Genomic DNA, 22,822 nt, shown 5'->3' with positions numbered 1-22,822 from the left:
TCTTTGAGTGTATTATAGTTGTCATTTTTTATTTTGTAGCCTCCTATGGAGATAGTTTTACCTGAAGCAGGACCTTTAACACAATCAATGGTTCATTTTCTACAAGAGATGAATAATAATTCTAATCGTAACAGTACAGTAAATCCTTCAGCATTATTTAGTCAAATATGTAAAAAGTAAGTGCAATTGTATCTACATCCATCTCTTGTTTATTTGAATCTTAAACAAAACTATTTTATTTATGTTTTCATTTATTTAAGGAATGACTGTAATAAATTTTATGTTATTTTGAATAGACAGAAAAAATATTACAGATATTTCTTATAATTTAATTCTAAATACCATTTTAAACCAGAGTTAACCATGAAAAAACATTGATGACGTCACGGTCACATGACAAAATTATGTCTATGGGCTGATAAACAAAACGACGTCAGCCAATCAGAAGACGTGTTACATCCAAAATTAAATTATTCTGTTATAATTTTAAAAAATATGGATTTTTACGATTTTTGATTTTTGATTATATCGGTTAAAGTCATAAGAAACCTCAAATTAGAAAAAATAATGCATATGTTTTTTATAACTCAACATTTGGATAGTTTTCATTATAAAACTTATGTACATATACTTTTTATCTGAAGAAAATTCTTTAATTTGTTCATATTAAGAAGAAGTTTACTTTTATTTTAATTGCTTGCTTTCAGGAAGCAATTCCGTGACATATTTCCGTATGCAAAGTGACCTCCGTGTGACCCATCTCGTGATTGCGATACGCATGGATGTCCTTATAACCTATTATCTGATTGTACATGTTAAACACGTGCTCAATATCCATGCTTTTTTTGTTTATTGTTGACCAACAGGTGACAATCGTTAAACTTCAGCTTCAAAACACGAACTTTAATTACCTGCCATATTTTCACAACAACACTGACCGATTAAAAAAAAATTGACGATTATACGAAATTTATGCAAAAAAATGATAAAATCGTGCACAGAAGACTAAGTTTTTACATTATTTTTCACCGGTCACTTGTTTATTATGACTTTAAAAGTATGCATATATGTTCTATTCATAACTACATCAAACATAATGCAAAGGAAAGACAAAATCATTGGAGACTGCTTATTAATTCTCTTATGTGTGTATGAATAAAATGAGATGTAGTTTATACCTCAATGAGACTTAGCCTAAACACATGAAAAAAAGAAACCATACAAATATTTATTGAATGATACATACAAACCTTGGCTGTAGGGTGATGGTATTTTGTTCGGCCTGTGGGATAGCTTTGTTTTTATTTTTGTATTCATGTTGCAGGGCACAACGATTTAGGGGATTCCAACAACAAGACAGTCATGAACTTTTACGATATCTACTGGACAGTATGAAAATGGAAGAAATTAAGGTTTGTCAGGAAATGTTTATACATTACTTATTACTAGCAGATATTGTATGTGAAATACTAACTTAAACGATGACTATATGTCGCAGATAAAAATGTATAAATAAGACGATGTGGTATGAGTGCTAATGAGACAACTCTCCATCCAAGTCACAATGTATAAAAAGTTTAAAATTATAGGCTGTAGTACATCCTTCAAAACAGAACACAGAACAACAAGCTATAAAGGACCCCAAAATGAACAATTCAAAAAGGAAAACAGGTATGATTTATATAAAAAAAAAAACAAGAAGCAAGAAACACCTATGAAACACACAAACAAACAACAACCACTGAACCACAGGCTCCTGACTTGGGCCAGGTCCATTAAAAGGAACAGGTTTAACATACTATTGGGCTATATGTACCACTGAACCACAGGCTCCTGACTTGGGCCAGGTCCATTAAAAGGAACAGGTTTAACATACTATTGGGCTATATGGATCACTGAACCACAGGCTCCTGACTTGGGCCAGGTCCATTAAAAGGAACAGGTTTAACATACTATTGGGCTATATGGATCACTGAACCACAGGCTCCTGACTTGGGCCAGGTCCATTAAAAGGAACAGGTTTAACATACTATTGGGCTATATGGATCACTGAACCACAGGCTCCTGACTTGGGCCAGGTCCATTAAAAGAAACAGGTTTAACATACTATTGGGCTATATGGATCACTGAACCACAGGCTCCTGACTTGGGCCAGGTGCATTAAAAGGAACAGGTTTAACATACTATTGGGCTATATGTACCACTGAACCACAGGCTCCTGACTTGGGCCAGGTCCATTAAAAGGAACAGGTTTAACATACTATTGGGCTATATGTACCACTGAACCACAGGCTCCTGACTTGGGCCAGGTCCATTAAAAGGAACAGGTTTAACATACTATTGGGCTATATGGATCACTGAACCACAGGCTCCTGACTTGGGCCAGGTCCATTAAAAGGAACAGGTTTAACATACTATTGGGCTATATGTACCACTGAACCACAGGCTCCTGACTTGGGCCAGGTGCATTAAAAGGAACAGGTTTAACATACTATTGGGCTATATGTACCACTGAACCACAGGCTCCTGACTTGGGCCAGGTGCATTAAAAGGAACAGGTTTAACATACTATTGGGCTATATGTACCACTGAACCACAGGCTCCTGACTTGGGCCAGGTCCATTAAAAGAAACAGGTTTAACATACTATTGGGCTATATGTACCACTGAACCACAGGCTCCTGACTTGGGCCAGGTGCATTTAAAGGAACAGGTTTAACATACTATTGGGCTATATGTACCACTGAACCACAGGCTCTTGACTTGGGCCAGGTGCATTAAAAGGAACAGGTTTAACATACTATTGGGCTATATGTACCACTGAACCACAGGATCTTGACTTGGGCCAGGTGCATTAAAAGGAACAGGTTTAACATACTATTGGGCTATATGTACCACTGAACCACAGGCTCCTGACTTGGGCCAGGTCCATTAAAAGGAACAGGTTTAACATACTATTGGGCTATATGTACCACTGAACCACAGGCTCCTGACTTGGGCCAGGTACATTAAAAGGAACAGGTTTAACATACTATTGGGCTATATGTACCAATGAACCACAGGCTCCTGACTTGGGCCAGGTGCATTAAAAGGAACAGGTTTAACATACTATTGGGCTATATGTACCACTGAACCACAGGCTCCTGACTTGGACCAGGTGCATTAAAAGGAACAGGTTTAACATACTATTGGGCTATATGTACCACTGAACCACAGGCTCCTGACTTGGGCCAGGTGCATTAAAAGGAACAGGTTTAACATACTATTGGGCTATATGTACCACTGAACCACAGGCTCCTGACTTGGGCCAGGTCCATTAAAAGAAACAGGTTTAACATACTATTGGGCTATATGTACCACTGAACCACAGGCTCCTGACTTGGGCCAGGTGCATTTAAAGGAACAGGTTTAACATACTATTGGGCTATATGTACCACTGAACCACAGGCTCTTGACTTGGGCCAGGTGCATTAAAAGGAACAGGTTTAACATACTATTGGGCTATATGTACCACTGAACCACAGGCTCTTGACTTGGGCCAGGTGCATTAAAAGGAACAGGTTTAACATACTATTGGGCTATATGTACCACTGAACCACAGGCTCCTGACTTGGGCCAGGTCCATTAAAAGGAACAGGTTTAACATACTATTGGGCTATATGTACCACTGAACCACAGGCTCCTGACTTGGGCCAGGTACATTAAAAGGAACAGGTTTAACATACTATTGGGCTATATGTACCAATGAACCACAGGCTCCTGACTTGGGCCAGGTGCATTAAAAGGAACAGGTTTAACATACTATTGGGCTATATGTACCACTGAACCACAGGCTCCTGACTTGGACCAGGTGCATTAAAAGGAACAGGTTTAACATACTATTGGGCTATATGTACCACTGAACCACAGGCTCCTGACTTGGGCCAGGTGCATTAAAAGGAACAGGTTTAACATACTATTGGGCTATATGTACCACTGAACCACAGGCTCCTGACTTGGGCCAGGTGCATTTAAAGGAACAGGTTTAACATACTATTGGGCTATATGTACCACTGAACCACAGGCTCCTGACTTGGGCCAGGTGCATTTAAAGGAACAGGTTTAACATACTATTGGGCTATATAGACCACTGAACCACAGGCTCCTGACTTGGGCCAGGTGCATTAAAAGGAACAGGTTTAACATACTATTGGGCTATATGGAATGGGGTTACTGTAAAACTACTATGGTCTTATGATGGGTAAAACATTTTATTCTACAAATACAGCAAAAGATTTATGAATAACATGTCAGACTCTTTTCTGTTCTCTTACTTTAGTTTACCGCAACCAAATGATATGAAACTTATATACATAATGCTTATTACCACAAAACACAGATCAAGTACAAATTTGGGTAGTGTCACTTTTACAGTTCTAGAGTTATATCCCTTTTTCTTGTGATGAACTGGAATTCCACCTTATCTGCTATACATACTTTGTAAGTGTTTCAGAACATTATTTGAATTGATTTAGACAATTAGAATTATAGAATATGTTTGAATGAAATTTGATTTGACATTAGTCTAATTTTGGAATGTGTTTTATTTCAGAGGTCACAGGCAGCCATCTTAAAACACTACAGACTTCCTGAAAATATAAATCCCAAGAAAGTTCCCGAAGATATAAAGGTTAAAATAAAAGGTAATTATGAATAAACACAAACTCCTGAAGATATAAAGGTTAAAATAAAAGGTAATTATAAATAAACACAAACTCCTGAAGATATAAAGGTTAAAATAAAAGGTAATTATAAATAAACACAAGTTCCTGAAGATATAAAGGTTAAAATAAAAGGTAATTATAAATAAACACAAACTCCTGAAGATATAAAGCTTAAAATAAAAGGTAATAATAAATAAACACAAACTCCTGAAGATATAAAGTTTGAAAATGAAAGGTAATAATAAATAAACACAAACTCCTGAAGTTATAAAGTTTGAAAATGAAAGGTAATAAAATATTATTAACTATTATACAACAAAAGAAAAGAGAGAGGGTGTTTAAGATGCACTGCACTTAAAGTGGGTTTTTTGTCTGTACTATAATGCATGCAAGAATTTATTGGTTGTCTGTTGCATAATCATTTTATGTGTTCAATATTAATTTGTTTATTTGATATTAACAAACATATAATGAAATATAGTCTGATAGAATTCTGACTGATGATTTGTTATCTATTGTAGAATATGGTAGATTGGTGAAACACACATTTGTAGATACTATGTTTGGTGGACATTTACTCAGTACAGTTATGTGTGAGGAATGTAAACATGTAAGTATTGTATTGCTGTCTGTTTATTCTGATAATTGGTATACTACTTTCATGGTTATTTTGTATCACCAACATTTTTTTTTTAGTTGCATTAACAGTAACTAGTTAGATAAAGGCACATCTGTGGATTCAATTATTTTCATGAATGTCAGTTTTTGTGGATTGGTACCAACTTGCATTTTTATGGATATTTCATTTCGTGGTTTTTCCAATAGAATTGAGATAGAAGTAGGGAATTTGTCATAGAAACAACAACCCAAATAAAGAGAAAAAACAGTCCAAGGCCACCAATGGGTTTTCACCACAGCTATAAAATCCCACCAATGTCTGCATACATTTCTATAGTAAATATGTAATTCTTTCAACATTTAATTTCTGGTTCCCACAAAATACATAAAAATTGATACCCAAAGAATTATAATGAATCGCTGGATGTTCAGAAATATCTGTTTAAAAAAATAACAGAGAAGAAATAGAATTGATTGTGTTTTCTTATTTTGAATTTTGTATGATTCTTGTTATAAAAAAAAATTCAAAAAGGAAAAAAAAAATAGAAATCAGAATAGTCATGAATTTTTAAGAAAATTATGCCATCTTTTTATACAATATGGTAGAAAGTGCACTTGTTTATAATTTTTATCATAACTTATGTTAATTAGATATACCTATAAAATTATTTTCGTTTCAGATAAGTCAGATATTTGAACCATTTTTAGACCTGTCTTTACCAGTCACTGAAGAAAAAGTAAGTATAAAGCAGAAATTATTTGATATGTGTAAATAAAATTAACATATTTTTACGGGGGCTACTCACATTGTTTGTAAAATCATCACACACATTTTGTATAATTTAATAACTGAGAGGGATAGACCATTTTTATTGTTTTTATGTATTAATGGTCTGAAGTTCTGTCAATTTAAGATGTGAATGTTGTGAATTATCAAATTATCATGGTTTATATGGGATTTTCATTTTAAGTTTTCATGATGACGATTTTCTAAGTAAAAAGTATTATAATCAAATGGTTTGATGTACATCATTGTACATTGTGAACATTGACTTTTAACATAACCAATCATTCTTACAAAATATTTCTGCAAGTCTTCTTTTGTTTTACACATTGTGACTGACAGAACAGTTTTACATTTATTGAATTTTACATTTCAGTAACACGCTAGATGTACAAAATATCTGGATTTTTATTTCAAATTTTTTTTTCACACATTTTGTATTTTCATATATTTTGTGGACACTAAAAGTTTTAATCAAAAGTTCCTTTACGTGAATGCAAGTATCAATTTTTAAAACTTGAATTTGATTTGGTGATGAATTTGTATAACTTACCTTGAAATTATTTTCTATATAGTAAACTTTGAAAGAATCAATTATTTATGTATACTTATTCAACATTTCTTTACCATCTGTAGACTCAAAGGCCAAACCAAGCACTAGGTGCCAGAAGGAAAGAGTCGGAGGAAAAAACAGATGAAAGTGTCAAAACTGATGGTGGCAAACAATACAAAGCAACCAGACAAAGTAAACAAGAGATAAAAAAACAGAAAAGACTAGCAAAGAAAGATGCAAGGGTATGGTTTATACTTTATAATTTTCTTTTGTCATAGTGGATCATAAAGTTAAGTGAAACTATTTGAATTATCATTTTCTTTTGCCTTAATTAAGTCAAGTGAGACAATTCATTTATCATTTTCTTATGCTTTAATAATGTTAACATAAGACAATGAAATTATCATTTTCTTTTGCCTAAAATGTCAAATGAGTCCAATAGTAAAGTCAGTCACCCTTGAAGCTTCTTATCTGTTTGCATATTTCAATCCTAATGTTGTTGTTTCTTGCAGAAGAAGAGTAAAGTTTCTTTAACAAAATCGACACAAGAATCAACTGGTCAAGAAGTTGAAGGGGAAGTGGATCAAGATAATGAGCCTGAGGGTGTAGATGATGAAGAAGAGGAGGATGAGGATAAGAAGTCAGAAGGTCAGAAGTCAGGGGAGCAGGATGATAATTCCAGTAATAAGGATGATCCTTCTGGTATATATTTTTTATTCATCATCTAAAAGTGTATTAATAGATTTAAATTGAGACTTGAAACACATTTTAAATATTCACATCATAGTTTTGTGTTACCATCTTGGTGGGTTGACAAAAGGTTAGTATACAAACTTTTTTGCAAAACCACAATTTAATCCAGTATCCATGAAAATACCATTTATCTTCAATCCATGAAAATTGGTACCCATGACACTAAATGAATCTACAGTATGACATCTGGAAACTAAACTTAAGAAGGCTCAAGGGTTTCAGAAAAAAATTAAACTAAAAAAATTTCATTACAAATTTTATTTATTATCCTAAGTTAATGTTGCTTTATCATATGGTACAAAAATCATTCAAAAAAATCAATTTGTGTTGGCCACAGATGAATTTTAAAATGTAGAAATTATCTCTGTTTGGTGCAAAAATGCCATTTTTCGCATTAGAATTGAAATATCTTTTTTAACTCATCGGTGACCTATAATTTTAATTACTATTTTCAAATAAGCTATACTTAAACTAGACTATAGTAAAATTTGAGCGATTTCTGTAATTAAATTCTTCTTTTATTTCAATATTACCTCTAGATCTATTTCTCCTATTAGTTCAACAGAAAAAAGGTACTTTTACAAAAATGTATGCTTCTTTCGAAGGCAGATGTGAGCGTAAATGAACAGTGACCCAATTTCTTTATTTTATTTTTCTATTCAGTATAAGATAAAGTTCTTTTATAGAAAAATATAGCGAAATCCTATATAAAAGAAAAAATTCGATTTAGACCCTTAAACTTGATAAAAATCCATAAAAACAACATTTAACTGTAAATTTAGAAATTATTTCTAAAAAGTAGGATTTTTTTCGAAATTATTATAGCTTTAATATTTGTAATTTATATCAATACATTTTTTTCAAACTTAATAATACTTAAGTGGCTTTTGTTCAAGATTTTATCAATTATGTGTAAGTTATATTGGTAGCAGTGAAATAGTGATTCATGTTACAAGTATAATCCATACATTCTTACTTTACAGATGCAGATATTGAAGATAATTTGGAGAGTGATATATCTCGAGTTCTAAGTATGGATACGTCTGTCAATTTGTCTGCTGAGGATGTAGGTAGTACTAATTCAACCACCTCCGTATCAGAGAATACAATGAACAGCAGTACCTCCACAGTACAAGACACTACTGATAGTACATTGAGCAGTAGTACCTCCACTATACAAGCTGATAGCAGTGTTACTGATGTACTAAATACAGATTCTAACAATACTTTGAATAATGTATCAGCCTCTGTGTCATTAAATGATGTAGAAGTTGATAAGATAGAGGAAGGTAAAGAACTAGTTAAACCAAAGGTGATTGCCAATGCAATTCTCGATGATGTTCAGGGAGATGTTGTAAATGGATACTGTAATGAACTTCATGATGACGAGGTGTTTGAAACTTTGAATAGTTTAGATAATGCAAATACTCTATGCAATGACATGGATGCTGAAACCAAATCAGAATGTCATGGGGTTATGAGGGGCAAAGGTGAGAGGTTGGATAATTCTATGGAAAATGTTAAAAATGGGATAGAATGTGCAAAATCACAGGAGGCTAGGAATACTTTTGTAGATACAAACGCTCCATCTACAAATGTCATAAATAGTGCTATTGAAAATAAAGGTGGAAAAAACGTTGAAGAAATGTCTTCAAAGTTAGAAGGTTTATCTGTTAATGGTGCTTTGGATACGCAAGAATTGACTTCCAAGTTAGAAAGTTTAGATATAAATTGTAGTCAGCAGAGGGATAAAGTCAATCATATACATTTTAATGGCTTAGATGTGAATTCTGATGATGAAAATACCTCAAAACACGACAAAAATATTGATGATGAAAGCTGTCAAAAATCTTCCAGAAATTCAAAGAATAGTCCACCTCTTTCTAGACAAGGTTCCGCCAAGAATACCTGTAATAAGAGGGATTTTAAAAAGGAAGCGCAGGTTAAGTCAACAACTATGCTTGGCACACATTACATTCCTTCGTCAAGAGAGTGTTCTGTGATGTCATGTCTACACCAGTTTACTTCAGCCGAGTTATTGACGGGGAACAATAAATTTGGCTGTGCTAATTGTACCAAACTCAGAGACAAGAAACATTCAGATGGAGGTAAGTTTGATACATTTTCATGGTTGAATAGTTTTCTCTTTTTTTAGCTCACCTGGCCCAAAGGGCCAAGTGAGCTTTTCTCATCACTTTGCGTCTGGCGTCGTTAACTTTTACAAAAATCTTCTCCTCTGAAACTACTGGGCCAAATTTAACCAAACTTGGCCACAATCATCATTGGGGGATAAACTGTAAACAGCAATAATGTTCAGCAAAGTAATATCCACAAATAAGTCAACATGACCAAAAAGGTCAGTTGACCCCTTAAGGAGTTATTGCCCTTTATCGTCAATTTTTAATATTTTTGTAAACTTTAACAAAATATTTTCCTCTGTAACTAATGGGCCAAATTCATTATAAATTGAGATAATTGTAAGAAGCAAGAATGTTCAGTAAATTAAGATCTACAAACACATCACCATCACCAAAACACAATTTTGTCATGATTCCATCTGTGTCCTCTGTTTAATATGCACATAGACCAAGGTGAGCGACACAGGCTCTTAAGAGCCTCTAGTTTTTAAAGCAATTGCTTTTATGCCGTCGCGTATGGCCATCTTTGTGACCCAGATCAGAGACTCCGCCCAGATCAAGCCATAGTATTTTGTTAAACAGGCTCCTGGTCAGTCATTCTTTAACACCTATGTATGTTTTCTAATGCAATACATAGCTTGAAACTTTAAAAAAAAGTTGGTGGATTTAAGAAGTTTCAGAATATGTTCTTGTAGATGTATTTTTGTATTTAAAGGGTCAACCGTTTGACTATCAAATAACATAGAAGTCCGAGTGAAAAAAAGTACATTTTTATAAATGCGATTCCGTTTTCCGCCGTTCGTACGATGTTTCAACAAAATATGGATTCATTTCAGTTGTTGATTTAGTATTGAAAATTTAACTGAATTATCTCCTAATTAATACGGTTTTTTATGTTTAATTTGTGTTTCTTTAAGAGGTCAGGTGCTCTTGTTCATTCATAAAATTATCGTTCATTCATACATTTATCGTAAAATCAAAATCACTACACAGGTTAATGCGTAGTGTCAAATTATTACCTGTAATCTAAAAATAGACAAACTTTATTTGCGCAAATAATTTAGCGGAACGAAACCCTTGTTGAAAACACATAACAATAAGTTCGTTTTCCTTTTCTGTCAAAACTCCGTAATATTTATCGATCACCTTACTAATGAAATGGACCCGTCCAAACGTAGTAGATGCCAAGTCGGTCCAGATGAGAGATATTTACAATTTGGAATTTTCTAGTTTATTAATACATAGATTGAAAAAAGTACGTCTTTTTAAATATCATGATCAAAACTGGGTTTGCATAACAAATGTCAGATGAAACCATTATCCTCGTCAGTACGAGGGCACAAAGAACGATTCCTTGTTCCTTTTGCCAGGACTCGAGTATATCGATACTCGTTTTTCCCAGACACCATCAGAATCTGGAACGGACTGCCACAACAACTAGTAAGCTGCACAACCCTTGATTCATTCAAAAGGGGTGTGCAAGTGGTCCAGCTTCGATAGATGTACAACCTTGTTTTTAACCTTATTTTAAAGAATCACCGTTTCACTGTAGATATTTCGCACCTACCCGCACATTTGTTGTTCTCACATCGAACATGTACATAAAACAGTACGATAATACTCCCCTGGGAGGCCTGTACTATAAAGGAAGAAGAAAAAAGTCTTTTCAGTGAACAAGTCTTCTACGTTTGTTGACACTCGACGGTCCACCGTGTTAGCAATTTTATTTCACATGTTTTCGAAATATTGAAGATCATGTTTCGCAATGTTTCCTGAAAATTGATAAATATTAAAGCAACGTAGAGCTGTTTGTTCTTGTTCGTATAATAAAATTGAGAATGGAAATGGGGAATTTGTCAAAGAGACAACAACCCGACCATAGAAAAACATACAACAGCAGAATTAAGGTCACCAACAGGGTGTCTTCCTCGAATGCCAACATTTTATATGTTACCTATTCCTTGAATGCCAACAAAAATATTTCAATAGATTTCAACTATTTATATGGATAATCGACCTTTGGATAGAAACAAGTGCCTGTGCTCGTACCGCATCAGAAGGACACATATCAACTGAGCAATAATGTTTGGAACTTAGTTTTAAAAATGATGACAAAGTAACATTATGAAAATATTTTTATTAAGCTGAAATATACATTTATTCTTTACATGTTTATGTCTTGTAAGATATTTTATTTCTTTCCCTTTTTTTAACATTTGCGTCTGGAAAGTTGAAATGTTTTAACTTAATCATTTGTGTTAATGGTTAAATATAAATTAATAATGAAAATTGTTAAAATTAAATCAATAAAGGAAATTATTGCCAAGGAAGTTACAAACACTACCAGGGGATAATCCATGATGATTTCTTTTTGAGTTATATGTTTCAGCACATGTATATTTGACCCCAACTTTAGCCTGGTAAACGTGTTGTCTCCTTGTGAAATATAAAACATATTAAAAATGACTTTCTGCTAAAGTCTTTTATTTATATAAAGTTAAAACCTTCTTACTTTTAACTAGACAACACTCATGTCAGGTTTAATTCTTGTATATATGTGGATGAAAAATAAAAGTCCCCAAACATTAACATGGCAGCAATTGCTTTTACAGCCTTTAAGGCTTTGATTTAAATCAGGTACAACTGTCCAGAGTATTTGACATTTTGCTTTAGACCTATTCAAGAAAAAAAATATATGTGGGGTTGGAAGGCACCTGAATTAGTTTTGTATGTGTTTGGGGAAGGTCAAGAAGTTCAAATTGTGTGGTATGTATGCAGAGTAAAATGCATTTGTATGGCATTGGGTGATGGCTATAAAAAGTGTTTTCCAATCACCCATATAGTTTTTTTCACTGGAATAGCCTTAAGCATGTTAAGATTTTCATGATTGAAGAGAGAATTTTAAAGTACCAGTAGGATGAAACTAAAACTCTGGAATCAGTAACATGACAGTTTAACTTCACTGATCAAAATGAAAATGTTTTATTTTTCACATGGGATGCAGTGCCCTGATAATTTAAAGGTATATGTATAGGCACTCTCTCTTCAGCCTTATTAGGCCAAACAAAAAAGTATGTGAGTTTACTGTACTCCTACCTACCTACCTTTAAGTTGTTTTACTTATTTGATTAAGTCACAATGTTGCTCCCATAGACGCAATGTAAAAAAAGTATTAAAAATTAAAAAAATCCCTACTTTCTACCCTTTTTTTTCCAGCACGTGACAGTAAACACACATACTTTTTTGATTGGCCTTACATATGAAACATGGAAGGAAAAAGATGTCATCATGGGTATTACCCCCAGGAAATAATTTAATGATAATTGTGAAATACAGTCATTGACAGTATTAAAATGTTCAGGTGCATCTATTGTTTTTCTTTATCTGGACAGTTTTGAGAAATGTTTCACTGTGCCCTGTTCAGAAAGATTTTCATTACATGTTAATATGCACTGTACAATAAAATAAATTAACCCAGATTATAATGAATACCACTGTTCATAAGATTTACTGATGTTTATTGATTATCCCACATCTGCTAGAGTAATCCGATCTTTTTATGTTAACATTTAGAATTTACAACCAATATGGTATCATTACTGTTCATATATATCTGTATATATTGTTAAATGAGTGTAATTATTTTTAACAATGTATTTCAGAATAATGATGCACAATATTATAAGCTCAAACTTGGTTCAAATTCAGTATTGTAATTCATGTGGAAAGGCAACCATGTTAGAATAGAACAAACTTACAAAAAATGAATTCAAACTGATTTATTTGTGGAAAATTCAAAATTTAAATTCCAAAAACCTGCTTGATAATTTTTTTTGGAAAAAATCCAATTAATTACAAAAGCATACATTATGCAAATACAACTTCCCTTTTTGCAGTCTATTTTTAACTTGCATAGATGTTAGTATAGTGTATGAGATCGGGGATATATTTAAACTCTGGGTCAATCCAAAATACAGTGAATTTATTATTTTCTTGATCTGTGAAAAGTGTCAAAATTTAGCTACAAAATGTACGAAAGTTGATATCTGAGTACACATCAGGGTTCATAGTCATAACACATTAAAATTTTCTAAATATGCATGTTTTAATTTGCCATTGGATGTTCAACATTCATTCATTAATGAGTTTGGCAAAAACTTAAAATCACAAAAATGCTATACCCTGAAGAAAATTCAGATAGGTAAGTCCAAAATCAATGGCAAAATCAAAAGCTCAAACACATCAATGAATTGATAACAATTACTTTTGCAACTGTCATTTTCCCTACTTGGTACACAATACATGACACAATACATGACACAATACATGACACTGGAAACTTTTCAAATACAAGCAAACACCAGAAAATATTAGTGTAAACCAGTTTCTCTGTTTTCGTATATAAAATAATAAATCTGTACAATATGTGACTTATTTTTCAGAGAAGAAAGGTATGGTTTATTCCAATGCCTCAAAGTATTACTTAATCTACACTCCTCCCCCAGTTCTCACACTTCACCTTAAGAGGTTTGAACAGGTAATTATAATTTATATATGAGCTCTTTTATTTTTATCAAGAAACGCTTATGCATTTCCAATCAAAATGCAGATGGATTTTTATAAGATCACTAGTAGGTACAATGCAAATCACATGTAAAAATAAATACTTTATAAGAGAAATGTTAAAAGTTGGTGAAATAAAAATTTTGTAATTTCTGAAATCAAATTTAGCTGTGATTGTAAAAACAGATGACTTTTCAGTATGTTCAGTATTGTTAATCATGTTAAACTTTTTTAATCATAGAAAGACAGATTGAGGAAGCAAAGCTATCTACAATTGTTTATTTGATATATTTGTAGGTTGGTTTTACCTCACGGAAGGTTAATAGACACGTAGACTTCCCGTTTATACTGGACATTTCTCCTTTCTGTAGTTCTATGTGCCAGGTAAGTACATTGTAATACATGTGAAGGGTTCTTACTAACAAGTTTTTGAAGGTGAGTCCAAGGAATCTTCATTTTTTGCCTTGTCAAGAAAAAGATATTGTATTGCCATATCATTTCAGTCTCCATGACAAAATAGAGAAAGGAAATTACATCAAACTTAGATTATTTTATTACCTTTTGCTAGTTAATGATTTTTGTGATCAGTTAAAACAACAGTTTAAAATCTTGATGAACCTTCGGATTTCTCAGTTTTGAAAATGAGAAGTTCAGATAGATTTTCATGATTTTGGGGCACATGGACTCACCTTAGTTCCAACCCTGCTTTTGTGGTCTTTTTTACCCTGATACAAACTGAGTTCCCCTTTGGTCTCATAGGGATCAAAAACAAATTTTCATTCAAAAGTAGCCACAGTAAACTGAAGTACATGTGCAATTTATGGTTTAAATCTCAAAGTTTTAAACATCAGTATTCTTCAACACACGTGTATTTTTACAATTATCTTAATAGATGACAATTGAGCAATATAGGCCCTTGAACCCAAGTTTTCAGTTCAATTCAATTCAAAGCTTTATTTATAGTAGGCATGTTACATAACAAATAAACATAAGCTCTGTGAGCTTTTATAACAGACAAATACATACATTTACATATTAATCATACACAATACTAATATTAAAACATAAAAGACATAGAACATACATGTCATGCACATTTAGTCTGAACTAATTTAAATACTATATACTATATATACATGAATGAGAACTAAGCTTAAAGCAAAAAAGAGAATTCATTGAATTAAAGTAATGGGGTAAAAAGTTGTAAATATTCTTTAAAAAAAAAAACGAACTTAAACAGAACTTAAAATTGCATTTCTTATTCCTCTTTCTGAGAAATAGCAGTTACTTACAGTAAACATGTTTTCTAACACCTGCATAGTGCAAACATGTTAATGGATCAATTAAAGTTTCTTCTCACACCTGCTCACATTTTAATCATCTGTTAGTATTTTATTTTATTTCATATCATGATTATATAATTGTAGGGAGTGAAACCAGGTCAGAAGAAAATTTTATACTCCCTATATGGTGTGGTCGAACACAGTGGGCGATTGAATGCTGGTCATTATACAGCTTATGTTAAAGTCAGACCAAATATTGGAATGATATCAAATTACTATAACCATTCAGGCCCTTCATTCAATGACTATATACAGAGGTACACGGAACGTCTTGTAAATAATGGACCAAAGGAAAATGTAGAAGATATTGATGAAGTCCAGGAAGAGAAGTTAGTCCCTCCTGGTCGCTGGTACCATATTAGTGACAGTCGTGTCAGTGAGGCTACGGAATCTACTGTACAGAGAGCTCAGGCTTACTTACTATTTTATGAACGCATTTATTAACCAAAGAATACACATATATAATATTGCTGTCAGCAATTTGTTAAATTTGCTTTTTATAGGTGATTGTAGGTTTATGGGGAGAATTTAGGGGGTAATGAATTTGTCTTTACTATTACAAGGTTTGGTATATATTGTTAACTTGATTAATTTAAATCATTTTGTCTTATATCTCAATGTTATAAAAATAGAATGAATATTTGTATAGCCTCAGGTGAAGTGAGGGCACAACATTTTTTGTATCTTGGATCACATTTATATATATGTATTTATAACATTTGTTTTCAGGGTTAATATATGCATATGATTTTATTTTATTTTTACTAAGGTTATTTGCTTCCCTTCTCTGCTAATATTTACTGAAATAGTGTTAGAAACTCGTTAACTTGGTTGAATTTAAAGTTTCCTACCTATACACGCTATGGCTTGTGCTTTTGCAGGTTTCTTTCGCAATATATATACCGCAGATTCATTTTATTCGTTGTATAGCAATTTTCATGGGTACAAGTTAACCACCACTTCAAATGATCAACAAATAGTAAATTTTTCAAATATCCATCAAAATACAAGTTTTCCTCATTTCACGAAAATTGATACCCGGGAAATTAAATGAATCTACGGCAATAAATGTATAAAGAGAAAGAAGCTGCGTTTATAATAGATTTGTTATTAGCTGTTAATCTGTTAATTTATTTGTTTTGTTTGCATAATGTGTTCTTATTTTTGTTTTTATATCAAAGGTGTCAAGTTTCTAAAATCTTAACCCTGAGATTAAACAATGTGTGTTGATATACATATTTTGTGCCCTTGTTAAATATCTGAAGTAAACATTGCAATAATCCAGGTTACTGGTTCAGAGTTCGAGATAAATCAATACCACATCCCAGATGACCTTGAACATTGTGATTGTATAGACAAACATTGGACAACAAAATATATATACAAAGCAAATCTGTAGTCATATTATGAAGTCAGGGTCATCAGTGGCCATGTGGTGTTAACTAATTCATATAGGTATTGTAAACTTATCACTGAGGTTGTGTGTTCAAACCCTGATCATTGGAGGTGTGTTGGACTCCTATCTTATTTGACTAGGATTGAAGGTGGTTCTCTCCATGTACTCTGGCTGACTCAATCAGTTAAAACAGTGTATACTTTTGTTCAAAAAGGGACTGTAAAACTGATGTTAAAATGAATCTAATAATAATAATGTGTCTTGACATTTATGATCCTCTTTCAGTATTCTATGTTATTGATATTTACCTGTTTTGAATGTTAATGAATGCTGGAATATGTGCATTATGTAGGTAACAGAAATTTAAAAATTAAATTTTTATATTTTTCAACACTAAGGTTCCTTTTTAGATTATCTCATTACAAAAAAAATAATCTCATTACTCTTTAGAATTTATATTGTTAATTAAAAAAATGGTGGTATGTGGTTTTTTGATGAGCAGAGATTTTTTTATTTTTGATGAAAACACAATAATTCGGATCATGTAGTAATTTAAAAAAAATAAAATAATAAATTTTGAAGATGAAAAGGTGTTTACTTTTCATAACTTACCTTATTTTTTTCATTTGGATAAAGGTCATCATTTCATCAAATTTCATATTTGATACCATTATAACAAATTATATATACCCTTTTTTAATTGATTGCTAATTTCATGTTTATCTTCTTATCTTATAGATTCTTAAACTCTGTAAAGCCTTCTCTGTTTTCTGCAGCAGGTTAAAATATCTCAAAGTCAACTTAAAGCATTCAATAAGTCAAAGATTCAAAACAATATTTAGCAGCATATGAATTTAAAAAATAAGTTTCCGAATAAATAGCAGTTATGACCTGTTAAAATATTCCTTTTTCAAATTTAAATATGTTGATTATGATTATGAAAGCGTGGATTTTATTTAACAATTTTCCTTTGTGAGGAATGTCACAGAAAGTGAGAATAGATACTCCATATCTTGAATGCAGATGCATTGTCGTGATTATGGTTCGAAATTCTATCTTGCTTGTGTCTCTTATCCTTCCATGGTTCATTGGTCAATATTAAGTTTCTTCGATAAGATCCTATTCTATACAGAATACCGGGTAGTCAACATGATTTGAAGTATAGAATGATTGTAAGTTGTATATGTCTGCCTGGCAGGGTTCACTTGACCTTGACCTCATTTTCATGGTTTATTGGTAAATGTTAAATTTTAAGTGATTAGATTACAACTGTAAAAAGTATTATATAATTGGTACAGGAGGTGAAATGATTATTTTATTGGCAGATTTTCTCATCAGTATTCCTTACAGCCTGCTTTATAACTATTATGTTTTGAACAATGTTAGACATTAAGAAAATACTACAACTTTATGAGGCGAAAAAATTATTTATGGGCAGTGTTAATATGAAATAAATTTATTTGATTAAGATCCAAGTGATTTAATTTATAAGATACATTTTCAAAGAGATATTATAAATGTTTTCTGAGTTCAGTCTGTTTACATTGTTGTAAAACGATATGATTTATTGCATTTAAACAATGCTGATAATATTTGTTATAAACCTGTGGTTGATTTGTTTGTATGATAAAAAAAAAGTTTAATAATAAACAAAATCTCAGCAAAAAATGTGTTATTTTTCTTAAAATAAAAGGTCAGTATGTTGTGTTTCTTTTAAGCTCACCTGGCCTGGAAGGTCAAGTGAGCTATTCTCATCACTTGGCGTCCATTATCTGTCTTCGTCGTCGTCATCATCTTTTAACATTTTGAACTTCTTCTAGAGAACCACTGAATGGAATGGTCCCAAACATGGCATGACTGTTTCTTATGAGGTGCTGACCAAGTGCCGTTATTTTAAAGCCTATCCATCATTCATGATGGACGCCAGCGAGGGACTTAGTTTCACACAGAACCCTATGGGAAATACATACATATGTCTTCTTATAAGAACCACTGAAGAGAATGAAACAAAACAAAAGCATGAATGTTCCTTATGAGGTGCTAACCAAGTGTTGTTACTTTGTAGCTGATCCATCGTCCAAGATGGACGACAGCAGGGGACTTAGTTTTACATAGGACCCTATGGGAAATACATATAAATGTCTTCTTAAAAAGAACCACTAAATGGAATGAAACCAAACATAGCATGAATGTTCCTTATGAGGTGCTGATCAAGTGTTGTTACTTTGAAGCCAATCCATCATCCAAGATGGCCGCCAGCTTAACATAGGACCCTATGGGAAATACATACAAATGTCTTCTTTTAGAGAACCATTGCTTGGAATGAAACTAAACATGTCATAAATGTTCTTTATGAGGTGCTGATAAAGTGTTGCTGATTTACTGTTCAAGATGGCCACCAGGACTTATTAAATTATGCAGCCAATATTAAACAAAATTTGGCCTCAATCATTAATTAAGTATCTGTTCTTATTTTTATCTTTTTTTATATGATTTCAAAAACCCAAGTAGAGTCATGTGAGCGACACAGGATCTTGAGAGCCTCTAGTTAAAATTTTTATCTCATCTTAATGATTTAGGCTATATTAGCTCTTACCGCTACTTGGCTTCCGTTAGTTACCTGATATCAGAAGAATTAATATCTTCTTCTCTGCAACCTAAGATCCAAATTCAGCCGAAATTGGCCCTAGTGGTCGTCAGTCTATTTAGTTCATATTTTATGATTTAGCTAATGCCTGTCTACAAACCATTTGACCATGGATAAAAATTTAGCATTATAGACAAATTCTTGAATTTGATTTATAAGACTATAAATGATTTATAAAATTTTGGAAATATTGGGGTTTTTTTTACAATTTCTTCCTACAGCATTGCCTAACCAACAGGGATGGAGCTGTTTTAACCAATTAATCTATATACACTGAAATATAGTTCCAATTAATTCTCATCTAAATGTAAATGTGCACATTTGACAAATTAAAAGTAGAAAATTAGGGTGATATGTTTATGAAAAGATAGGTCATTGTTATTGATTAAGAGTATTGCTACAATACCAGTATGATTGGCAACTGTTTTGATCAACAACAATAAGAGAGAAAGGTGAAGTAAAAAAAATTGAAACTCCTCTCATTTTTTTTTTTAGACCAAACTAACTTTTGATCTTTATGGTTAAGTACTTTTAAATTACACAACACAACATAATTGACCTCTTTGTTATGGTAATTAAGTTTAATGACATTCTATCTTCTGCAAAAAAATGTCTAAGAACTGTAGACATCATGTTTTTTTCAACCCCATGGATGGAAGACTGAAATATAAGTTGAATAGACATAAATTCCTTTCAATCTTAGGCCAATTTGTTTGATCACTTTGATTGGTAGACATATCTTTAACACCATTATATGTAACTTGACCTCTGTAATAAAACCTTAGTTCAAAGGTCATACTTCTTATTAGCCCAAAAGGTCAGTATTATCTGATCCCGAGGGTAACCTTGATATATAGGTTTTACTCTATTTGAACACCTTTATCAAAGAAAAGGTTTTAAAAAAGTAAACAATGGAAACTTGGTCAGATGAACAATTCAAGTTACCCCCGAAAAAAAAACCCGCATACAAGACAAGAAGGGGTGCACTAATGTTGGTGAGCATTTATCTATAATCATATGTGACGGATATTTTGTAATGGTCAACTATGACATCTTGTACGTATTCTTCAATTTTTTTTATACTAAGAACCGTTGAGATGCTTCCTTGTAGAAACACATGATCAAGGAAAATCGTGATAGGAAATGCATGTTCGGAAATATCAATCTGAAATTTAAAAAAAGAGATGTTATATATGTCAATGAAAACCAGGGTACATAGAGGATCATAGAGCTCAATATTTTAAAAATTCTTTAAAAGTTTTCAACAATAGGCAGCTAATGTCAATATATATACTACGTATAAGCTTCCGTTCACTATGAGCACCACCATGAGCTATGATGTAATGCAGTACATTCAGCGCTTTATATCGGTACACCTTAATGTGAGCATTTTCCCATCCAGTTCACTAACCTTGCCATGATAAGACTTACTTTTAGAAAGTGAACAATCCCCATAACAGCATAAACAAGCCGGAATGTGTCCATAGTACACGGATGCCAAGTGGCAGATCTAAAAATTTTCATAAGTGGGGACACGCTAACTGCCTCAGAGGGGGCCACTCCGGTCATGCTTCCGTGATTCCCTATATAATCAACCAATTTTTCCCACAAAAGGGAGGGGGGGCAGGGGGCTCTAAATCCGCCTCTGATGCCTCACTCTCACCATCACTTCTATGTTCAGTGGACCAAAAACTTAAACATGCAGCCGGGTCAGACGGACATACGGACGAACGAACGAACGCACAGACCAAAAACATAATGCCCCTAGATGTGGTATAAAACAATGCAATAAAACATACGAACAAACCATATCACCAGATTCGTCAATCCTCAAAATTGAAAAATATATATATAAAATAAGAGAAAAGAACATTATTATCAATCAGACCACTTTCCCACTCACTCATCCTCTTTGTGTCTGTCAGCACATAAGGCCTCAACAAGTACTCACCACATTTGCCCGTCTTTTGCCTTCTTTTCAATCTCCTTCTAGGTGTTCCCAAAGCCTTTCATCTCAGTGTCTAACATTTTGCGCTAAACCGATACTGATGTCTATTTTGTATGTCAAGCTCTAAGACTTAATCGCCCCAGATCGAAAAAAGTCGCAGATGAATTAACCAAACTATCAAAAATTTACCAAGAAAACCATATTCCCGAAATAAGAAAAAGATAGCAAAGAAGATAATCGGGATTACACTGTTCAAAGGGTTTTTTTTCACAAAATAAATGCCAACATAGCATATGAAGGAAGTCGACTTTGTCCACCTCGCCGAGACACCATGACAGAAGCTCTCACTTAAATGGTTCAAAATACTGCGCTCTGGCCAATACCCGAAATTTTAATAATAATTGACAAATAAACAATAACCCAAGCAAGTGATAAAAGGAACAATTTCACTGAAAAAAGATATTTCTTTTATGATCATGTATGTTATTGAACAAATAGTGTTTACCCTGTACAAATTATCTGTTGACAAAACTTTGAAATGTTCCGAATACCAGGCACAATTCTGTACATACATTAGGCCGTTAGTATTCTCGTTTAAATTGTTTTACATTTGACATTTCGGGGCCTTTTATAGATGACTATGCGGTATTGATTATGCTCATTGTTGAAGGCAGTACGATGCACTTTAGTTGTTTTTTTTCTGTGTCATTTGATCTCTTTTAGAGTGTTGTCTCATTGACAATCATACCACATCTTCTTTTCTTAAATACATATTCATGTATCATATGTCGCTAGAAATTCTTAGGATATCCTACTTTAGAAAAAAGATTGCTTAAAGTTGGTTTAATCTTTCGAAATATTTGGTCCTCAATGCTTTTCAACTTTGTATTTATTTGTCCTTGTTTTTTATTCGAACATCGCTTATGGCCCTTCTGTTGACGAAAAGCGCGTATGTTGTAGACAATTACAATCCTGGTATCTTTGATGATTTTTATGGCCCTGCCACAAAATGGCCGAAGCTATATAGTTTTTCGCGCGTTCGTCATTCTGTCATTCCATAATTTCGCAACGAACAATCATGATATGGTCTGTTTTTTACTAAACGCCTACCCATATTGAGCTGATTTTTCGAATGCGAGTCTACTGCGGATCGAGTAACATTTGGATCTGCTTACTGCTCTGATAATTTTTGCCGAAATTTCGGTTTTTGTATACCGTTTTTTTTTTTTAATTTTGCGAGCAGGCCCTTACAGGACTGAACTGTTTGCTGCACATCTGCAGCAGACCAGCTATATGTTTGCTGCAAATAAATGGTAAATAGGGAACCTGTAAAAATTGTTTGCAGATATATCCAGCTAACAACACACCTCCTGTAAA

At 32.9% G+C, this 22,822-nt stretch overlaps 1 protein-coding gene across 2 annotated transcripts in view; it reads left to right on the top strand.

The window, feature by feature from the left end:
* LOC143048345 (ubiquitin carboxyl-terminal hydrolase 45-like) overlaps window positions 1-16,024 on the top strand; it is a 28,017-nt gene extending 11,993 nt beyond the window's left edge. For both annotated transcript variants that reach the window (XM_076221988.1, XM_076221989.1), the window contains exons 10-20: window positions 40-176; window positions 1,325-1,412; window positions 4,591-4,681; window positions 5,224-5,312; window positions 6,001-6,057; window positions 6,741-6,899; window positions 7,170-7,359; window positions 8,394-9,518; window positions 13,991-14,085; window positions 14,409-14,495; window positions 15,539-16,024. In XM_076221988.1, coding sequence (XP_076078103.1) covers window positions 40-176; window positions 1,325-1,412; window positions 4,591-4,681; window positions 5,224-5,312; window positions 6,001-6,057; window positions 6,741-6,899; window positions 7,170-7,359; window positions 8,394-9,518; window positions 13,991-14,085; window positions 14,409-14,495; window positions 15,539-15,898 — 2,478 coding nt within the window. In that variant the 3' untranslated portion in view covers window positions 15,899-16,024. The remainder of the gene's footprint in view (window positions 1-39; window positions 177-1,324; window positions 1,413-4,590; window positions 4,682-5,223; window positions 5,313-6,000; window positions 6,058-6,740; window positions 6,900-7,169; window positions 7,360-8,393; window positions 9,519-13,990; window positions 14,086-14,408; window positions 14,496-15,538) is intronic.
* Window positions 16,025-22,822: the final 6,798 nt, after the last annotated feature.

This window comes from Mytilus galloprovincialis, chromosome 10, assembly GCF_965363235.1.
Source record: "Mytilus galloprovincialis chromosome 10, xbMytGall1.hap1.1, whole genome shotgun sequence".
NCBI lineage: Eukaryota > Metazoa > Mollusca > Bivalvia > Mytilida > Mytilidae > Mytilus > Mytilus galloprovincialis.
Note: the sequence above shows the minus strand (reverse complement) of the source record. Positions and strands in the feature narration are given on the sequence as shown.